Genomic DNA, 18982 nt, shown 5'->3' with positions numbered 1-18982 from the left:
TTGGCTTTAATTGGTAGAAAGTGCTCGAGGCAAATGTTCTTTGATATTGAGGAATTATATAATTAACTTCCATAGATGTTCGTGGGAAATAAAAATTACATAACTTTGTGGAGATGAAATTTTAATTGTGGTTCTTGTGGACGCTCTTTCAATGTCGTGGTAAAATATTCCAATCTAACAAAGATATCATGAACACATTTCAAACAACGATATAGTTCGTGGGAATCAAACTTGAAATAAATTTCGAAATATCGGATTCTTTTTTGATATTAAAGCCTTGCTGTTCTTGCGATAGTTATGGCAGAAAACAATACAACAAGAGAAGTTCCGAGTGTCATGGAAATCTTTTTGCCACCAATCCTAATGCTGGTTTCATGTTCATTCGGTAAGTAAGCTTGTCACAATTTTCCGAAAATTTTTAAAACATGTACTATTGGTAGGAAAAATATACACATTATTTTACGATTTGAGAGTATAATCAATTACAAAATATTTATTCATTCATTTAAAACAGTACTGTGTAATAAATAAAAAGTAATGTACATGATGTTTTCTACAAAAACCCAATCTTTTTTGTATAAAAGTACTTTACTGTCCAATGAAAATATAAGCTAAATATTTTACCGGGGTAATCAATCATTTAAGGACAGATGAAACAAACCATTTTTTTTCTTTGGAAGAGGCTTAATATCATGTCACAAGTTTAGAAAAGTGGATAATTCTTTAAACTTTTTCTCCTAAGAACTGGAAAATGAAATAGACTTGGAAAATATTACTGAAATTTCAATATAATTACAAATATTGACAAAAAACACTCGATAAAGGTTTACAGATGAAAAACAAATTTAAGAATATGTTACCTTGGTGCTAAAACTGTAATTTAAGCTTTAGAAAAATATACGAAGCCGGGTGAATTTTATTAAGAAAAGGAAAATGGTAAAAATCAGCCTATGGTTTATTGCTGATTTTTGTCATTTTGTATTTCCTTATAAAATTCACCTGGCTTGGTTTATTTTTCTAAAGTTTATATTACACTGTAGTATCTGTAGTATTTAAGGCGCAGCTATGTCAAGGACTTACATAGGTCCATACGTCATCAGCGTTTCGGAAAATTAAGTATGACATTAAGGTAAAACTATACAAATGAATCCGGCGAATAAATATTCATTTTCCTTTAAATTTCTGTTACGTACAGTAATTCTAATAAATATTGTAAGCATAAATCAATGTGTAACGTATCTTGCTTTTATTAGAATGTAGAATTTACGCCATTTTGATCCCGCTGTACTGACTGAGATGACGCCTCGATAAAGCACACAGTCTATCTGTATTTGCGACGTTGTTCAGGCTTTTTTGTTTTCTGTAAATATAAAAACTAAAATTAAATGAGCACGCATGTGGTCCGACAAAAATTGAGTTTGAATGCAATAACAATTATTAGATTGAAACGGATGAGACCTTATGTAAAACCACATAGCTGCAAATCTGTAGCGTTATGGTTTTATGTATTTGTCTTTGACCAAAACGCTACATTGTATATCCCGTAATGCAAAAAGGTACAATTTACGGTGCAATAGTTTTTGTGCACTTTTGGGGAGAATTTTTTCACTTTCCAGAATGGTCAATTAACTACCTTGCACTCGCTAAATCTAAGCACATCTAATCTATTTATATGTAATTAATTGTATATTTTATCCATCTCCCAGCCCTTCATAGTTGTTTCTACAAGTGATAAACTAGCTTGATTGAAATTATTTCTGAGATTGCTGAAAATTCACACGAAGCGAGATTATTGCCTGTAGAGACAGATATAAATGGTTGGCAGGTGGATAAAACATACATATTGGCTACAGAATATGTTTATAATTAGAGAGTGAAAGGTTGTTGATTTACCAACGTCGGAAATTCGGATATTCTCCCAAAAAGTGTGCCATAATTTTGCATTTCGTAGTGAAAACATTTTTGTATATCGTACGTCTGAGCTTTTATGTTCTTTGAAGAAGTACATTATATTTTAATTTTGATCATGTCAAGTGACAAACAATTGATGTACATAGAGTCCTTTTGGTCAATCGCGATAGAGACCCCATTCATACATAAGCAAAAGTCAAAAATAAAAGTTAATTGTTAATAAGCAATAATCTAAAACTCCCACTAATAGAAAAACAAATCCACATTATAGTGATTTTGTCGGTGTATTTTCTATTGGCGTCCATTACTTAGCTGCAATGTTGAAAAAAATCATTTGTTCGATGATATAAATAGGACTCACAAAGACAATTAATAAATAATACTGTTTGATTTCCATTAATGGGTAAACACTACAAAACTCGAACAGAATAAAAACATAATCCCCATTGAAACGCCAGTTGTGGAATCGGGGGTAAGCATATTTTGTTGACAGGACAAGACAAGACAAGACTTTATTCTCATGAACTGTACAAAACAGTATAGAGAGGATATAGTTTTGATGACATTTTAGTACCTTGTGATACCACAAGTTTTGTCCAGAAAGAAATCATACGAGTTTCGACATTAATAGATAGAGGATATCTACCAAGTTCTCCATACACTAAAAAATTAGGTGTGGAAGACCTAAGATTTAGTAAATGTTTACAAAATTTTAGATGAAGTCTCTCTATAAGAGCGATATATTACAAAATCCCCATATTTCACAACCATATAACAAAATTGGTTTCACTATTTTGTCAAACATATCTAGTTTACAATCAATTGAAAGATTATGTTTTCTACATTTTCGAAGAACACCATACATTGCTTTTGTAGCTTTATAAGAGCTCTGGTTGTATACAGAGTACATTTACTCAAAAGTAAAAAAAATAGGTCATACGAATATTGGATCTTTTAATTTTGAGGATTTTTTTTTTTAAATTTATGGCTTTAAGGTTGGTGGTTTGAACTATTAGTATATTACATCATAAATAATCATGAGTCTAAATAAACTTTAGAACATATGGAGGAATTGACAAGTAGAAATTTGTTTGAAATGATCAATATCTTCGCACTGTAGAAATTTAGAAACTTAAGATTACTTTGTAAGTGAATATATATAAGACCAAGAAGGTGTAAACGCCAAATTAAAAAAATGAGATGACACGCCTCTGGTGTTTTAGAAGGCCGACAGGGGATTTTCACTTCTCATGAAACCTAATCTCTCCCATGATGTGTTTTGGGCTCTCTGTTTCGGATCTCTGAGTTTGTTTTGGTCCGGATTTGTAATATTTACCTAAGCTTGGAACGTTTTTGAGAACATTGAAGAAGTCATCTGGCACAGGGATCCAGAATATAATGGTCAACTTACATCAAATAATTTTTGAAAAATAAATAAATAATAATAATAATAAAGTATTCTTTGTTCTTTACTCGAAAATTTGATTGTTGATTTTTTTTATTTTATTAATATGCAGATTAACAGTGTAACCAATTAATAGGAAGAGATAGTGGCCTTTCAGTGAATATACACTTATTTCCGGTATGTAAGATTGGTAATACATATTAACATCTAATAAACATTTCTCCTTGTCTAGTTTTTAATTTAAAAATTCTTATTTTGTAGGCGTTTGTATCTTGCTGGTTTGCCGGTTCGAAAGATTTGTCAAACGATTGAGATCCAAACACAGTACTACCAATAAAGATTTCGAGGTTTACCATATTGAGACATTCTCAAGCCAACAGACAGTGGACCTATCAAAATACAAACACAACGTTTCCAGTGTCTCATTTCTTTCAAACTTTGATCTGGAGGTACTAAAAGCCCTTCAAAGCTTTTCAAATAGACCTTCAGAATTACTTAGAATAGGCCTTCCAGCCGTAGTAACCATATGTCTAGGACCGTTTGCTATGCTTTTCTATCACTCTACAACAGAGTTCTTTTGGCCAAAGGATAAGTATCCTCAGCTCCCCAACAATAACCAGTGTGTTTCCTGCTTTTTGACTCCTGCCGGACTTGTCTATGCCATCTCTTTTGGTTTTGCCTTTTCTTCAGCTCTTGCAAAGCAAAGTGACATTCTAACAAAGGTGACAGAAGAAATCAGCTTCATTGACCAAGCAGCTACTTTAACGAGTAAGCTTAAGTTTGCTAACAATAAAATCCGAATGGAAATTTACCATGCCATCAAATGTGAAGCGATCTACATGATGTTACAGATTGAGAATAGGAAGGCGTCATCATTTGTCAACAAGCCAACTGTTGATATTAAAGGTATATTTTTCAATGTAGAAAACTGAGATTTTAACTATGCATTTAGTAGAGTTCTCGGTAAATAAAAAAAGCAAGAGAACACGCATGCTTTTCAAAAAAAAATGTGCAGAGAAACTTATATAAGAATAAACTTATTAATCTATCTGATGAAGGTCTACTTCATCATTGATTACAATGCATTCTTTAATGAGCTTAATTCTTTCAAAATCCTAATTATAATAATTAAAATTTTGTAATTATAATAGTTAAAAATTCTAATTTTTTTTTTTTTAGAATTCAACAAAAATTATTTGAGCTGAAATATTTACTTTGATATTACAAAAATTAAGATTCATTGTAAATTTTTCTTTGTGACATTTTCATAATTCTGTAATTATTTCTAACAGTTGCAATATGGGAAGTCCTTGGTTTACTTCAAAATAAAAATCATTCAGACGACCATCATGTTGATGACGTCATGAAAAAATACCTAATAGATTATATATCTAGACTCAACAATATATGTTCGGATGACCTCAGTGTTCTACATTCAAGGACTCATTGGTTGATGTAAGTATCTTAAACTAATTCTGGCCAGTAACATGTTTTGAGAAATTCTTAGTTAAATTAAAAAGGAGAATTTTTCACCTGTATATCTTAGCACATTCTTGTACATTTAAGTAGAAATTATCCATTTTTAATCATACAAACAACTAGATGACTTGTTGTCCTGGAGTAAAGAAGCAGATATTATAAAGATTACTTGAATTTGAGTGGTTTTGATACCGTCCCTAAGGTAGCCCAAGGAGCAGAGAAAATGAATTTTGAAATCACACATAGATGCAACATGCCTAATTAGTTCAAACTGGTTCAACAGCACAGGAGAAAAAATAAAAAAGAAACATGCTTCAAAGCTGAAGAACGACGCATTACGACGGGCGAACACTTATAGTAACTGGTCACTCAAGTGCGACCTAAAAGACCGAAAAGTTCAGATGAAATTTGTTTTTGTAAATAATTAATTAAATTATACACTTCATTTAACGTTGCTTCAAATGTTTATGATTGTCTCTTTTCATTGACTAGGTGGGTGTTCCTCATAACCCTGGGTTTCTTCTCTCTCTATGGCGTGTTACTGATCCAGGCGTCATCCTATCGTATGGAGCTGATGATGTGTACTTTGACACTTTTCTCCATTAGCATGCTTTGTTACATCGTCTCTGATCTAGATTCTCCATTTTCCGGTTTCTTCCGTATCGACATTTCTATCATTGTTGACGTCATATACAGGTTAGAGGTCATGCACAAGATGACGTCACTCGGATTTGAGGAGACTGTTTGTTATCCTGACAGTTCACGTTTTCAGCAGAAGAGATATAACAGCAAGGCGGATATGAATGATACTGTGTATATAAATTCAGAAGAGATATAACAGTGAGGAGGAAATGGAATATAACGTGTATATAAAGTCAGAAGAGATATAACAGTGTAGAGGAAATGACTGATAACGTGTATATAAAGTCAGAAGAGATAATTTATAATAATGAAGAGGAAATGACTGATACCGTGTATATAGAGTCAAAAGAGATATAACAGTGAAGATATAACACGGAGGAGGAAATAGATGATACTGTGTATATAAAGTCAGTGTGTTAAAATAACAAAAAAAGATCTAATATTCACAAAAATAATATTTTATACATAATTTATTGACATTCCCAGAATAATTTAGGAGATTTGTTGTAGAATAAAAAAAAATATTATTGACTAATGTGTTTTGTTTAAAATAAAATATTAAAAACAGAATATATTACATTTATTTAACTCTAAGTTTTGCAAACCTGTCTGTTTCGTTAAGTGCATGAATCAGTTTTGATATGTAAGAGAGGACTTAATTGTTTGTCAAATCTGAAAAAAAAATATAATTACATGTAATTCTGGACTGAAAATCATCCTTAACCCTGTGGATGAAAAGACTCTCTGTTTATTATAGCTACTGCTTGTTATACTTAATATAATGCAACTGATTTGTGATGTTTTAATCTTTCCCTATTTCCATACAAAAACGCTTCTTATTACATGTATATAACAACATTCATACCAGAAGATAGTATCTAAGGATATACTTTTTTATTATTTTTTTTTTTAAATTAGACGGGCAGATCCAGGGATGTACGGATGGTGAGTACTTACATGTATCCACTAAAAATTGTAGGGAATTAAAAATGACTTTCATTATAAGTTAACTAGGGGCCAATATTTTGTAGGAACTGGGTGTCCCACTTTCTCTTAAGGGATATGAAATAGACGTTTCCTTACTGTTACTAAAATTTCGGAGTCATCCACTCACCACTGTTAGATCCGCACAAGCTTATTTAACGAGGCCGAGTCTACCGCATGATATTGCGCAGCTTTTTAATCGCATGCATTGATTTTTGCGACAGTACAACTTTGACAAATATTTTGATATTAATACAAAATTAATCTTATCCTTTACCCCTACTTATCTGAATATGTTATTTTACGACAGTAATCAGGGGAAAAAACGCTAAAATGGTTCTAACGACGTCACCATTTTCGGATTTTGTAAGCAATGCATGAGGCTGGAGAACGACACATGACTTGCTTGTACGTTCAAGACGTCCCTGAATATCACACAAAAACTGATGACAGAAGATTGATAGAAACGTACTAGAATTCTACGCATTGCTACTTTTTTACCGATGATAAACATATGCACCATAATTCATTTGCATTGATATTTATTTATACCGTAATATGGCAATTTTTAATGTGTTGGACTTTGAAAAAAAAATGTTAGTTATAAGTAATTCCTAGACCATAATAGATGGTTAACTTTTTTGAAATTTCACATTTTGTTGACGATTTACTTTTCATCTACTTGAATGAAAAAGAAATCTCTAGGGCAGAAATACAAAAATGTGACAATTTGGCGCTCTTCAAACAAATCTCATAGGTTCCAATAGTAAAATTTGACAACTTCTGAGATGGCCGCCTAGAAAACAAGGTGGTTAACAATCCATTTTTACATTTGAAAACAATACATATAACAATAAAAATTGATTAACGAAAAATTATTAAAATCCCTAAGGCAGAAATAATTAGACTCGACCTCGTTAAATTTAATTTGTTTTATAGTTTAGAGAAAGAACCAATAAGGCGAGACTTGTGATACTAGTAATACATTAAGAAGAGAATATAGCTTATACATTCTATTAAACAATAATATTAATTAGACAATAAGGATTAAAAAAAAATAAAATAATATGAAATAAAAAGCTTCAAAATGTTGAATGTTCATATTCTTTAAAAAATTATTTCGCCAATTTCAAATTATTGCAAAGCAACCATTTGTGTAAACTTGTACATTTATAGGGTGAACAGTGGTTTATTATTCAGTGCAATGCACTGACCTTAAACTGTATAATATATTCTTAATACATCAATTATATCTCATCAATGACATTAATTGTACATAATAACTACACTGTTGAATATGTGTGTCCATGGAGAGGACATCCTATGTACTCTTCCCTCTTAAGAACATTAATAAAGTAGTCATTTCTTATGACATTGTGTCGGCCCTACAAAATACGATTATATACAAGCTTTATTAAAAATTGATGTTTTAATTTATGATTAATATCTTATACATGTACATGCACATAATACTTTACAAAATATACATAGTGTATTAGATTTTCAATTGTACTGTCATAGCAATATATCTCAAGTCACTGTTTTGTCCAGAAACTCATTTGGAAGACAAATTTATTACGATGGACCCAATCCTTCTGTCAGCATATGCACCTACAGTGTACATTCTACAAACAGGACAGTGAAAATTCCCAGAAAAAACACCTCAATAATGAAGTGATGGAATATTTTTTTTTTTCAAAAGAAAAGATTGATAATAAAGAGAAGCCATTGCAAGAACCAATCTTCCCCGCAGGATCAAAACGATTTTATATTTTTCTGATGAAACAGACTTTCTTTCAATTTGTAAATCGTTGATATTTATATGTATACAAGATCTGAATGTTTGAGATCAGTTGCATGGATAGGCAAGAACATACTCCATGGACGAACAGTATCTGTTGGCAATCGTGTTGATGAAACAAACATTTTTGCAGTTTGGTTCGAAGTCATAATTTTGTAAATGGCTTCGTCAGCAATTACAATCTATCAAGTCGGATACTGACCTTTCATACTATTGGCATGGTCATGCTCTAATTTATGACATTAAGGGATACACACCCTTCCAATGCATTTGATGTTTTCGAGGTTCATAGTTGCCCAGTTCCTAATTTGTATTGTTTGAATGGGCCGTTTGTTATCTTTAAAGCTGACATGAACTCTTAAAAAGGCATCATTTTTCATCTTTGTACGACTTACTACATTCCTGTACGCCTTTGTCCGCCATATTTCTTCAATTCCGCCATATTTAATCGAAGATTTTTGGCCACCTGTACCTGCTATATATAGCCTTGTAGAATTGTTTCACTTGAGTGATTTTCAAGCCTGGCTGTCGACATGTACACATCTCCGATAGCATAGGTTTTAGAAGTCCATACACGGAATAAACTGAATAAACTGACCAAATACATGTTTGAAAAGTAAGAATTCAACCAAATAATAGAACTATACCGAGAATTAAATTATTTTTGAATGCATTTGCTGCAATATATAGAAAATACACAACACGGAATACATTCATGTACAGCAAAAATCCATGCAGGTCGAGAAAATGCGTCTCAAACGCAGTGATAAAACATTTACCTGAATATACTGCTATCGTTACAGGGATGTGCACATGTCGAAAGAATTATCCTATTTTACTTTTATTAAAAAATGCATCTCAGTAATCCATTGCTAACTCAACAGTAAAAGATGCTTGGACACACGTGGCCCATGCCGATCATTTTATTTGCTCAGGGAAAATATCAAAGGTTGAAAGCTCAGTGGGGTTGATTGAAAGAAATGCAAGTGATTTTTTCAAAACTAAACATTATTCTTGTCTGTAAATGTTGCAAATAGAATTTATGATTACATGGTTTAACTTAATCAAATTTATAATAAAGCATGCATTATTACGAATCATTCACCTTTCGAAGATATTTTCCTGTGCTAGGAGGGGGGGGGGTGTAATAAAACATTCATATGAACACTCTCATAAAGATAATTTAAGAAAACGTCTGAAACAGATTGATTTCTTTATGATTAATTATTATCAAATAAATACTGCGTATTGGCTTTATTAGACCTAATATAATTTGATTTAAAGTTATTTATAATTTTATGCAAAATGAATGAAAACATACCCCACGCTCCCCCAAAAGTTGAAGAGCTGAAATTCCCAGGAAAAAATAAAGGAATCGTAATTTCCTTGTTATATGCACATCTATGCACATTGTGTCCTAAATATCTGCAAAGTTTGACGAAATTGTGTGCAGCGGTTTAAGAGGAATTGCGCTGACAAACTGCTCATCTTTATACTCAAGATATGACCAAAATCTAAATGTAAAAGTGCGGAAACTCCCGAAAAAAATAAAGAATTCGGAATTTCCTGGTGATGTGCAAATCTAGACACACATTGACTCCTATAAATATCTCGAAAGTACGACAAAACTCTGTTCAGTGGTTTATAAGAAGTTGCGCTGACCAGAATGTAATGTGAATTAAATTTCTAGACATACTTAATTAATGATTACTAGATAAAGCAGATAGAAAAAGAGAGCAAACCCCCCCCCGTGAGAATTCCACATTCTACCTACAATTAGCTTTTTAAAAATTCTCTTGTCTGTTGTCCAGGTTCAGGTTCGACTCGTACGTTTGAGCATAGGTGTCGGAACTGGAGTATTTTTTTTTTTTTTTTTTTTTTTTTACAAATATATACTTAGTATAGACATTGAACATTGCTGCGTAGGTTTAGCCTCCCCCCCACACTTTCCACAGACAAGTGGCAGTATAGGTTAAAAAAGAGGAAAGTATTGGTGTTTGGATAAAAATTTTGTTACTGAAGTTCGAACCTACCCCCCCCCCCATTTCCCCCACACGAAATATGATATTCGTGTTTTGGAAAAGGACATTTCCCCTTTTTTAAAGCTTCTCAGACTTTTTTTAATGTATAAAAAAAATTCTTTGTACTTAGCCCCCCCCCCCACCCCACTTTCAATTTCCTTCCGACGCCAATGCGTTTGAGGAGGTATTTGAGAAAGTTCCCAATGTACCCATTCCTGTGACACTCTGTGATTTCACGTTTATTATATCCCCCGTTACGCTTTGGGGTACCCATCTCTTATCCGCAAATCCTCTTATACCACTTACTGAAATTTACTAAAACTTTCACAGAATCTTAGGTTTATTACATATTACCATTGTGTACCTCCTATTTTACTTTTTGATCCGACATGTATTTTGGCTTTAGCGACAAAAGCAAAATATGGAATTTGCCCTTATAACCATATGGGAGGCAGGGGTATCATTTAGTGAGCTCATTGCTCACAATACCTCTAGTTTCTCTTTCAATTTGGCCGTTTGGGTTAACTTCTTGTCCAAATTTAAATTATTATTCAATTTATGAAGTTTCGACATCCCGCCTGAAAAAAAATCCTTGATCTGTCCTAAGGCTTAATAAATGGTACAGCAGAAAGTGCGTAGGATCTTATACCTATTATTGCCCTAAGGGACGGTTACAGAGTGAGAGAGAGGGGGGGGGGAGAGAGAGGGGGGGAGAGAGAGAGAGAGAGTTCAATATACAAAAGAGTAAATAAAAATTATCCGTATTCAACCAGTGTCAAGAATCCCTACCCTAGCTTTTAAAATTATCTCCCAAATACTCCTACAGAAATCATTTTTTATTAAAAAAAATAGCGAGACTATCAGGCAGGGATACTGAAATCTCTATAACAACATAGATAGACTGTCTATAACAACATAATCATAAAACATTTATACATTCCTCAAAATGCACTTTGTGGTCGGAGTGACACATTTCAAAAAAAATTTCAAAATTGAATTCGTCTGTCTTCCAAGAATATTTAGATAACGGTTATGTCAATTATTCTTGCACGCCCCCCCCCCCCCCCTAAAAATCAAATGCCTAGATGTCATTCTGAACAGGGGATGGCATTGTGTTTGTGTGTTAAAGAACGTATAGATCTATGTACACATAAAAAAAATGTATTCTGGTTAATTGCTTTTAAGATTTGAAGTAAATAATTACCGTACATCAAATTACTTGGTTTAGATTTGAGATTAGTACTAAAATAATCAGTTATAATTGACAAATGAATTTTGCAACGCAAACCAACTGCAGACTATATACAAGACTTTGTATAGAATGTATATTATAACTACATGTAGATAGATAATTCACAATTACCAGGTATAGCTTATGAACAGCAGTTATAATACCCCCCCCCTTCAGCCGCGCAAATACCAAATAACTTCTCTTTCCACTTGTGATATTTTCCCTGACCAAAATCTGATCAGCACGGACTAAGTGTATCGGCCTGCTTGTCTGTACGGAGTAATGACAGTGTGTTTACTTTTGAGCTTTTACGGAGTTTATTTCTTTTTTGTGATGCATATTTCAATAAATGGAATTCAGGGTGTATATCACTTGACTTGTGCACATCTTCGAACGGATGCAGTAACCTTATTACCAGGTATGGGTACGTTTACAGCGTTCGAAGCGTTTTCTCGATATGCACCAATTGCATAGGGGCTGCAAATCAAAGTCGTTGGTTATTTTGTTCCATTCAAATGATATAATTTAAAAATGTGTTTGCATTTTATTTCAAGTTTATTCTGCATAATTTGGCGCACTGTAAAAATACTTACGCGTGACGTGCATCTAAATTTCTCACCAAACTTGCATTTTCATCTTTTGATTCAAATCAATAATTATTCAGAAATATGATTATTATGTCGTTTATTGTGGTTTTGAAATGTCTTGGTCTCCTCATGTGCTCTCATATGCTTTACCATCGGAGATGTGCACAAGTCGATACCCAAACCAAAAAATCATTCAACTGTAACGAGCGCTTTGGGGTATATATCGTTACAATGAGACTAGGTATCTGAAAGAAATATGGCGGAATACGGCTATAGTTGGTATGAAACAAGTCGTACATAGATGAAAATGTTGCGTTTTTAAGAATTCATGTCAGCTTTAACATAAAGTTCATTTTTGGCATAAAATCCTTATTCCTAATTAGGAATAGGGAGTAACTCTTTAAATACATCATTAATGACGCTTTCCAGTTTTTATTTAACGTACATTCTAGCAACTTTTTGGTTAGAGATCGATCAAATAATTGGTAATATTAATTAGTAATGTTATGATGTGTACGCGGTAATTCACTGCAGATCTACTTCCGTATTGTTCACAAAAAGCTTTAGATATAGACAGAGTTGAGACCTTTATAAATGCATAATTGTTAAGACGTCCTTGCTAAACCTTTTTTTTTCTCGCCATTAACCTTTGCGCACTGCTTTCTATTCTCCATTTACATCTTCAATATTCTATCTTTACCTTTTAACCTTTTTTTCTCGCCATTAGCCTTTGCGCACTGCTTTCTATTCTCCATTTACATCTTCAATATTCTATTTTTCTTATGATCTTAAAACTTTCATTCAGTTGTATGCATTTAAAAAGAAAATGGAATTAAATACCTTTCTTTCTCGGTTGTTCTTGCTTGTACTCTCTTTTTACTACGTGGAATCTGTATTCAATCACAATGTAAAGCCAGATTGTGCTGCTTCCGAGAAAGAATGCTCTTTCGACTTTCACGTGAATTACATTACCAGTATGGTATCTTACAACTGGTCCACTGGTGAAGGATGCCCGGTTTTTGTACGAAACGGAACCTTTTTCAAGAAATGTTGCGATGATGTCATGTTTATGGACCGTCCTTGTGTTGAGGTTCCTTTGATATACAAAGGTAAGCTTTCTCAGGTACTTTCTGTGTCTAGTTTGTTTTACTGAAATAGTGAAGATCATTAAAAATGCAGTTAACTTGTTTATATTGAACTCAATATTAGGACATTTCAATTATAGGAATTTTTTTTAAAGTACCTTGCAAGACATTTGAGTTTTTCCTTGATCAGATTTAGTATACTGACTTCCTTATAGCCGTGTTTTACTGCTTTTGATTTTTGTGGATTTAAAGGTTAAATTTGATACTAAGTTTTCAATAGATATATTTATATGTACATATACACCTTTTAATCTTTTCTGTATAACAATACTTTGAAGATACTTTCTTTATAATTTTCACACGACATAAACATCTTCAATATTTGTATGCTGAACCCCTGTCTGTTTTATAAGGAAAAACAAATTAAAATGTGTCCGTGTTTGAAAAAGAACAGATTCGATTTCTTCTATATAAGATCTTAAAGAGTTTTGCTTTTCCGTCAAAACGTTTGTCAAATATGTATACTGTACTTTTGAATGATCAATAATTATCTATAAATAATATTGGCGTAACCATTGATTCAAACTAGAAAACTGTATCTTTAAAGAAATTTAGAACAACAGATGAACACATATTACATTAATATACAATATACTGATAAAGGAAACATAGATTAATTCATAAATTTCCTCTACTCTGAAAAAACTTGACCTTTCTTATTTTTTCTTTTTATAGAAATGGAATATGTGATAACAGCGGATGGGAACTATAAATTCATGTTTGCCATCAACAACCAATTCCCGGCCCCAACCATTGTTGTTTATGAGAATCAAAAGGTACGATGTAAGAGATTTTAACACGTGTTTCAATTTATTTTAAGAACTAAGATAGAGAATAATACACAATCCTGTATCAGACGGAGACATCAATATAAGTCATTCATATATATAAAGTATTTCTAGAACAATAATAACGTGTACAGTTAAACAAACTACGAATTGTTTATAAAATCAAATAAAAGTATCATTATATTATCGACAAGATTTTTTTTTCATTTTAATATGAATGGAACGTTCTATTACACAAGTCTTTAATAAGATAAATTTGAATTGATTATGGTATACATATCAATTATACATATCAGCTCTATACACATGTATAAGCTCTACAAAAAAAATTATGACTATTTATGAACACAAAGATTTCGTAATATCTTTTACGGACTGCTATTTAGGTTAAAGTTCATATCCACAATGACCTTATGAACGAAGCAGTGACCTTTCACTGGCACGGAATGTTCCAGAAGGAAACACCGTGGATGGATGGCGTCTCCATGTTAACTCAATGTCCTATACTTCCGGGTCAGACCTTTACTTACGAGTGAGTAAGTTTGGTCAAAAATATTTTCATATTCAACTTCTGACATATACAATTTTTTAACAGTGTAAAAAAAACAGAAATGGTTTTTTTTTATTTTTCTTTTATATTTTAATTACATCGTTTCAAAGGCCGTAGTTTTATACATTAAACTTAGTTTGCAACAAGCATGTTTTCATTGAAACAATTGCAAACATTGATTCAACAACATAAAAAAACCAAGGTGGAGAAGTCTGTCTGAGATAGGTTGTTCTATTTAGTCACTTTATAAAAGACCAGGCAGTATGATTCCAGAAGAGAAGCAAATTGCAAAGATCTGTGCACTTCTGTTTTTTTTTATCAGTATAACAAAAGATCACCTAAAATTCTTCACAGTATTCAATAACAAAAATAAAGTATCAATTCTCTCTGTTGAAAATATCAACTGAAAATTAAACACGTATTTTTATAGTGAAATATTAAAATGATTTTTTTAAAATTATTTTTTTCATTTCCATTTACTTTGTAAAAGAATATTTAAGATAAACGACGTATTTATTTGATGTTTCCTGTATCCAACACCAAGGCAATAAATATCCTCTATATATTTCATTATTATTGTCTTATTGCATAATTGTATTGTCAATTGGAAATGATATAAAGACATAGACGTTTATTTTTTTAATTTTCTGTAGGTTTTTTGCTAATCCCCAAGGAACACATTGGTACCATTCACATCATGGAGCCATGAGAACTTCCGGTCTAGCTGGTGTCCTGATTGTACTACCCCTCCAGAAAACGGATGTAAAAAGGGCATTTTGTTTATTTAAAAAGAAATTTAAATGAAAGAAGTTCTTAAATTTTCTGATTAGCCTTAGAGCAAACGTGGCTCTTGTGAGCATTGAGACTTATTGGCTTTCATTTTATAATTGTTTTCGAAAGTTGATAAATATAGAATATACATGTATATATCGAGAATGATGCTATTTCAGAGAGACGATATTCCAACGGTAGATAACGATGTTGTACTTATGGTACAAGAATGGAATTCTAAGATGAGTGATGTTCAACTTGTCAACATTCAGGAGTGGTATATGCTATCGTAAGTTATCATCAGCTTTTTAGCTCACCTGAGCCGAAGGCTCAAGTGAGCTTTTCTGATCACATTTTGTCCGTCCGTCCGTCCGTCTAGCTGTCTGTCTGTCTGTCTGTCCGTCCGTCCGTCCGTCTGTAAACTTTTCACATTTTCGACTTCTTCTCAAGAACCACTGAGCCAATTTTAACCAAACTTAGTACAAAGCATTCATGGGTGAAGGGAAATTCAAATTGTAAAAATGAAGGGCCAAGTCCCCTCACAAGGGGAGATAATCAAGAAAAGACAAAAATAGGGTGGGGTCATTAAAAAATCTTCTTCTCAAGAACCACTGGGCCAGAAAAACTGAAACTTATGTGGAAGTATCCTGGGGTAGTGTAGATTCTAAATTGTTCAAATCATGACTCCCGGGGGTCTGGCGGGGCCACAATGGGGAATCAAAGTTTTACATAGAAGTATATAGGAAAAGTCTTTAAATATCTTCTTCTCAAGAACCACTAGGCTAGAAAAGCTGAAACTTATGTGGAAGCATCCTGGAGTATTGTAAATTCTAAACTGATCAGATCATGACCTCCGGGGGTTGGGCGGGGCCACAATGGGGAATCAAAGTTTTACATAGAGATATATAGGAAAAATCTTTAAAAATCTTCTTCTCAAGAACCACTGAGCCAGAAAAGCTGAAACTTATGTGGAAGCCTCCTGGGGTAGTGTAGATTCTAAATTGTACAAATCATGACCCCCGGACGTTGGGCGGGGCCACAATGGAGAATCAAATTTTTACATAGAAATATATAGGAAAAATCTTTAAAATCTTCTTCTCAAGAACCACTGGGCCAGAAAAGCTGAAACTAATATGGAAGCATTCTGGGGTAGTGTAGATTCTAAATTGTTCAAATCATGACCCCCGGGGGTTTGGCGGGGCCACAATGGGGAATCAAATTTCTACATAGAAATATATAGGAAAAATCTTTAAAAATCTTCTTCTCAAGAACCACTGGGCCAGAAAAGCTGAAACTTATGTGGAAGCATCCTGGGGTAGTGTAGATGTCAAATTGTCTAAATTATGAATAGTAGGGTAGGGGGGGGGCACACTACGTATTACAAAGGGGATAATCTGGTAAAGAACAGAATGGTCAAAGCTTCTCAGGTGAGCGATGTGGCCTCTTGTTTTAAACTATCGTCAGTTATCGTTAGCTATCGTGCTTTTTCGCAAGATATTATAAACCAGGTTTAATTTATCGTTAGTTAAACACTGTATATATCCATTTTTGTCGACACGATATATCCCGATGACATATTATTAATTTTTTAGACGAAAAATTCATTTATGGTTATCTAACAAAAATCATTAATTATGATAAATGTAATGACTTTAACTTTTCAATCGTCATTTCTTCGACTTATGCAGCCAGATACCCTTTTTATCTGCATATTGACTATTGCATATTGGCAAATTAAATCTAATATCATTAAGTCAAATGGTGAATGACTTTTTTTATACTGATTGTTTGGCCTTTATCTACACATATACATGTAATAGTGGACGTTATCGATCATGACCAGGAGCATATATACGGCGGGTATTACAGGTCGACAGGGCATTCTCACTGCTCTATGGCAACTTCATCGTCCCAAGCCACGGTCCGGAGTCCGCATATATAGCTCTCTCCTACCCGTGGCTGCTTGATCACAAAAAGTGTCGCAATCTTGAATATTTACGCCTCTGTATTGTGACGTCATATTCAGTCAGTGGCAAGTTTTGTTTCCATCGCAATCGAAATCAACAACTGACATCAACAGTATACAAGAAATGTTTCCTTTACTGCGATTGGATATAGAAAGGTTGCGATAAAGTTCATCATCCGACTATGCTTTACTCTCATTGGTCAATATTTTAATGAGCTACGAAGAATTCTCTCCTCGTTCAACCACGACCAGATGGGAGAGGAGCGTACATTTTGGCCGTGATTTGCGACGATGTTACAACTCATCAAACCTCTGGTGTTTTGGAGGTACGTTTTTACTCTGCACCTATTTTTAGGTCACCTGAGTAATTCAGGTGATCTATTGCTATCCGTTTTCGTCTGTCGTCGTCCGTTGTGCGTCGTCTGTCGTGTCTTAACATTTGAACATTTTCAGCTTCTTCTCCGAAACCACTGAACCAGATTCAACCAAATTTGATATACAGTATCTATGGGTTTAGGGGAACAAAAATTTGAATTTTATGGTTTACGCCCACTTGGGGCCTCAGTGGCGGGGCCAAAACCACCAAAATTATTGCAATCTTTAAAAATCTTCTTTACTCCTGGACATTAAGCAGGCAAACTGTTAGATGAATGTACTGAGCATTTAATCCTCTACCAAAATTGTGAGATTTATGGCCCCAGGGTCAGGGGTTCTTGTGCTAGAGCGGGGCTATATACATTATAAAGTGAAAAAGCATTTTTTCTTTGAAAAATCTTCTTCTCTGCTCTTGGGTATTAAGTAAACAAACCAAGTACTACATAGTTATGTTGAGCAAGAGTGCCTCATCCAAAATTGTGAATTTTATGCCCCCAGGGTCAGGGGTTCTGGTGTCAGGGCGGGGCTCTATTGATCATATCGTGAGAATGCATTAATTCTTTGAAAATCTTCTTCTCTGCTCCTTGGTATTAAATAAACTAACTAAGCATATAGTTATAATAAGCAAGAGTGCCTCTTTCAAAATTGTTGATTTTATGGTTCTTGGGTCAGGGGTTCTGGTATTAGGGCGGGGCTCTATTGATTATATAGTGAAAATGTAATAATTCTTTGATAATCTTTTCCTTTGCTCCTGGATTTTATACCAATGATCCAAGTATATATATTTATGATGAAGAAAGGTGAAACTAGCAAAATGGTTATTTTTTATGCCCCCTGGGTCGGGAGTGGGGTGGGTACATAGTCTGAAAAAAATTAATGCTTTGAAATCTGCAGTTCGTAAAGAAGAGGAAATATCAAGGGTGACTCATATACATTTTTTTAAATCAGCTCACATTCATCAACATCTAGGGAGAAAACATTTCCGGAAACCCTAGATCAGAAAAAAGACTGACGAACAGAAGGACAGACAAAGAGTACATTCCCCCTAATTCTTTTGTAGAGTAGGTAGTTAAACTAGTTGTCATTAAAGTCTATGGTCCGTTGTGTTGAAAAATGGACATTTTGCATTTCTGTTTATATAGAAATTCCTAACCTGTTTTTATTTATTTTGTAGCTAACCCAACTTAAATAGCAGGAACTAAGATCCTATCAGAAGATGAGCACATCTATTTTCAAATACATTTAAACCGTTAATTGAGTTTTTTTCAATTTTAGGTTCTCAGAAAACCTTGACACGGATAATTGTGTGACAACTAAACTGAACTA

General features: G+C 33.4%; 2 protein-coding genes across 2 annotated transcripts; both read left to right on the top strand.

Annotated features, from left to right (window-relative positions):
• Positions 1-297: 297 nt before the first annotated feature.
• LOC134268596 (uncharacterized) lies at positions 298-5633 on the top strand. Its single transcript, XM_062750857.1, has 4 exons — positions 298-385; positions 3578-4222; positions 4609-4771; positions 5288-5633. The coding sequence occupies exons 1-4, from the start codon at positions 298-300 to the stop codon at positions 5631-5633; spliced, it is 1242 nt and encodes a 413-aa protein (XP_062606841.1).
• A 7252-nt stretch (positions 5634-12885) lies between these two features.
• On the top strand, positions 12886-18977 carry LOC134268595 (uncharacterized; the record flags this gene model as incomplete). Its single annotated transcript, XM_062750856.1, has 6 exons — positions 12886-13170; positions 13882-13982; positions 14381-14526; positions 15198-15306; positions 15495-15604; positions 18932-18977. Coding segments are annotated over exons 1-6 (795 nt in total), but the record flags the coding sequence as incomplete, so codon positions are not given.
• Positions 18978-18982: the final 5 nt, after the last annotated feature.

Source organism: Saccostrea cucullata, unplaced genomic scaffold (genome assembly GCF_032062105.1).
Source record: "Saccostrea cucullata isolate Sc308-1 unplaced genomic scaffold, CSIRO_AGI_Scuc_v1 ctg9251, whole genome shotgun sequence".
In the NCBI taxonomy this organism is placed as follows: Eukaryota; Metazoa; Mollusca; class Bivalvia; order Ostreida; family Ostreidae; genus Saccostrea; species Saccostrea cuccullata.
The sequence above is the reverse complement of the archived record's forward strand: the minus strand, read 5'-3'. Positions and strand labels throughout refer to the sequence as shown.

Coding starts and splice junctions, on each gene's coding strand:
- LOC134268596 (XM_062750857.1), top strand. CDS start 298: ATGGCAGAAAACAATACAACAAGAGAAGTTCCGAGTGTCATGGAAATC. Junction 386..3,577: donor GCTGGTTTCATGTTCATTCG/GTAAGTAAGCTT, acceptor CTTATTTTGTAG/GCGTTTGTATCTTGCTGGTT. Junction 4,223..4,608: donor GCCAACTGTTGATATTAAAG/GTATATTTTTCA, acceptor TATTTCTAACAG/TTGCAATATGGGAAGTCCTT.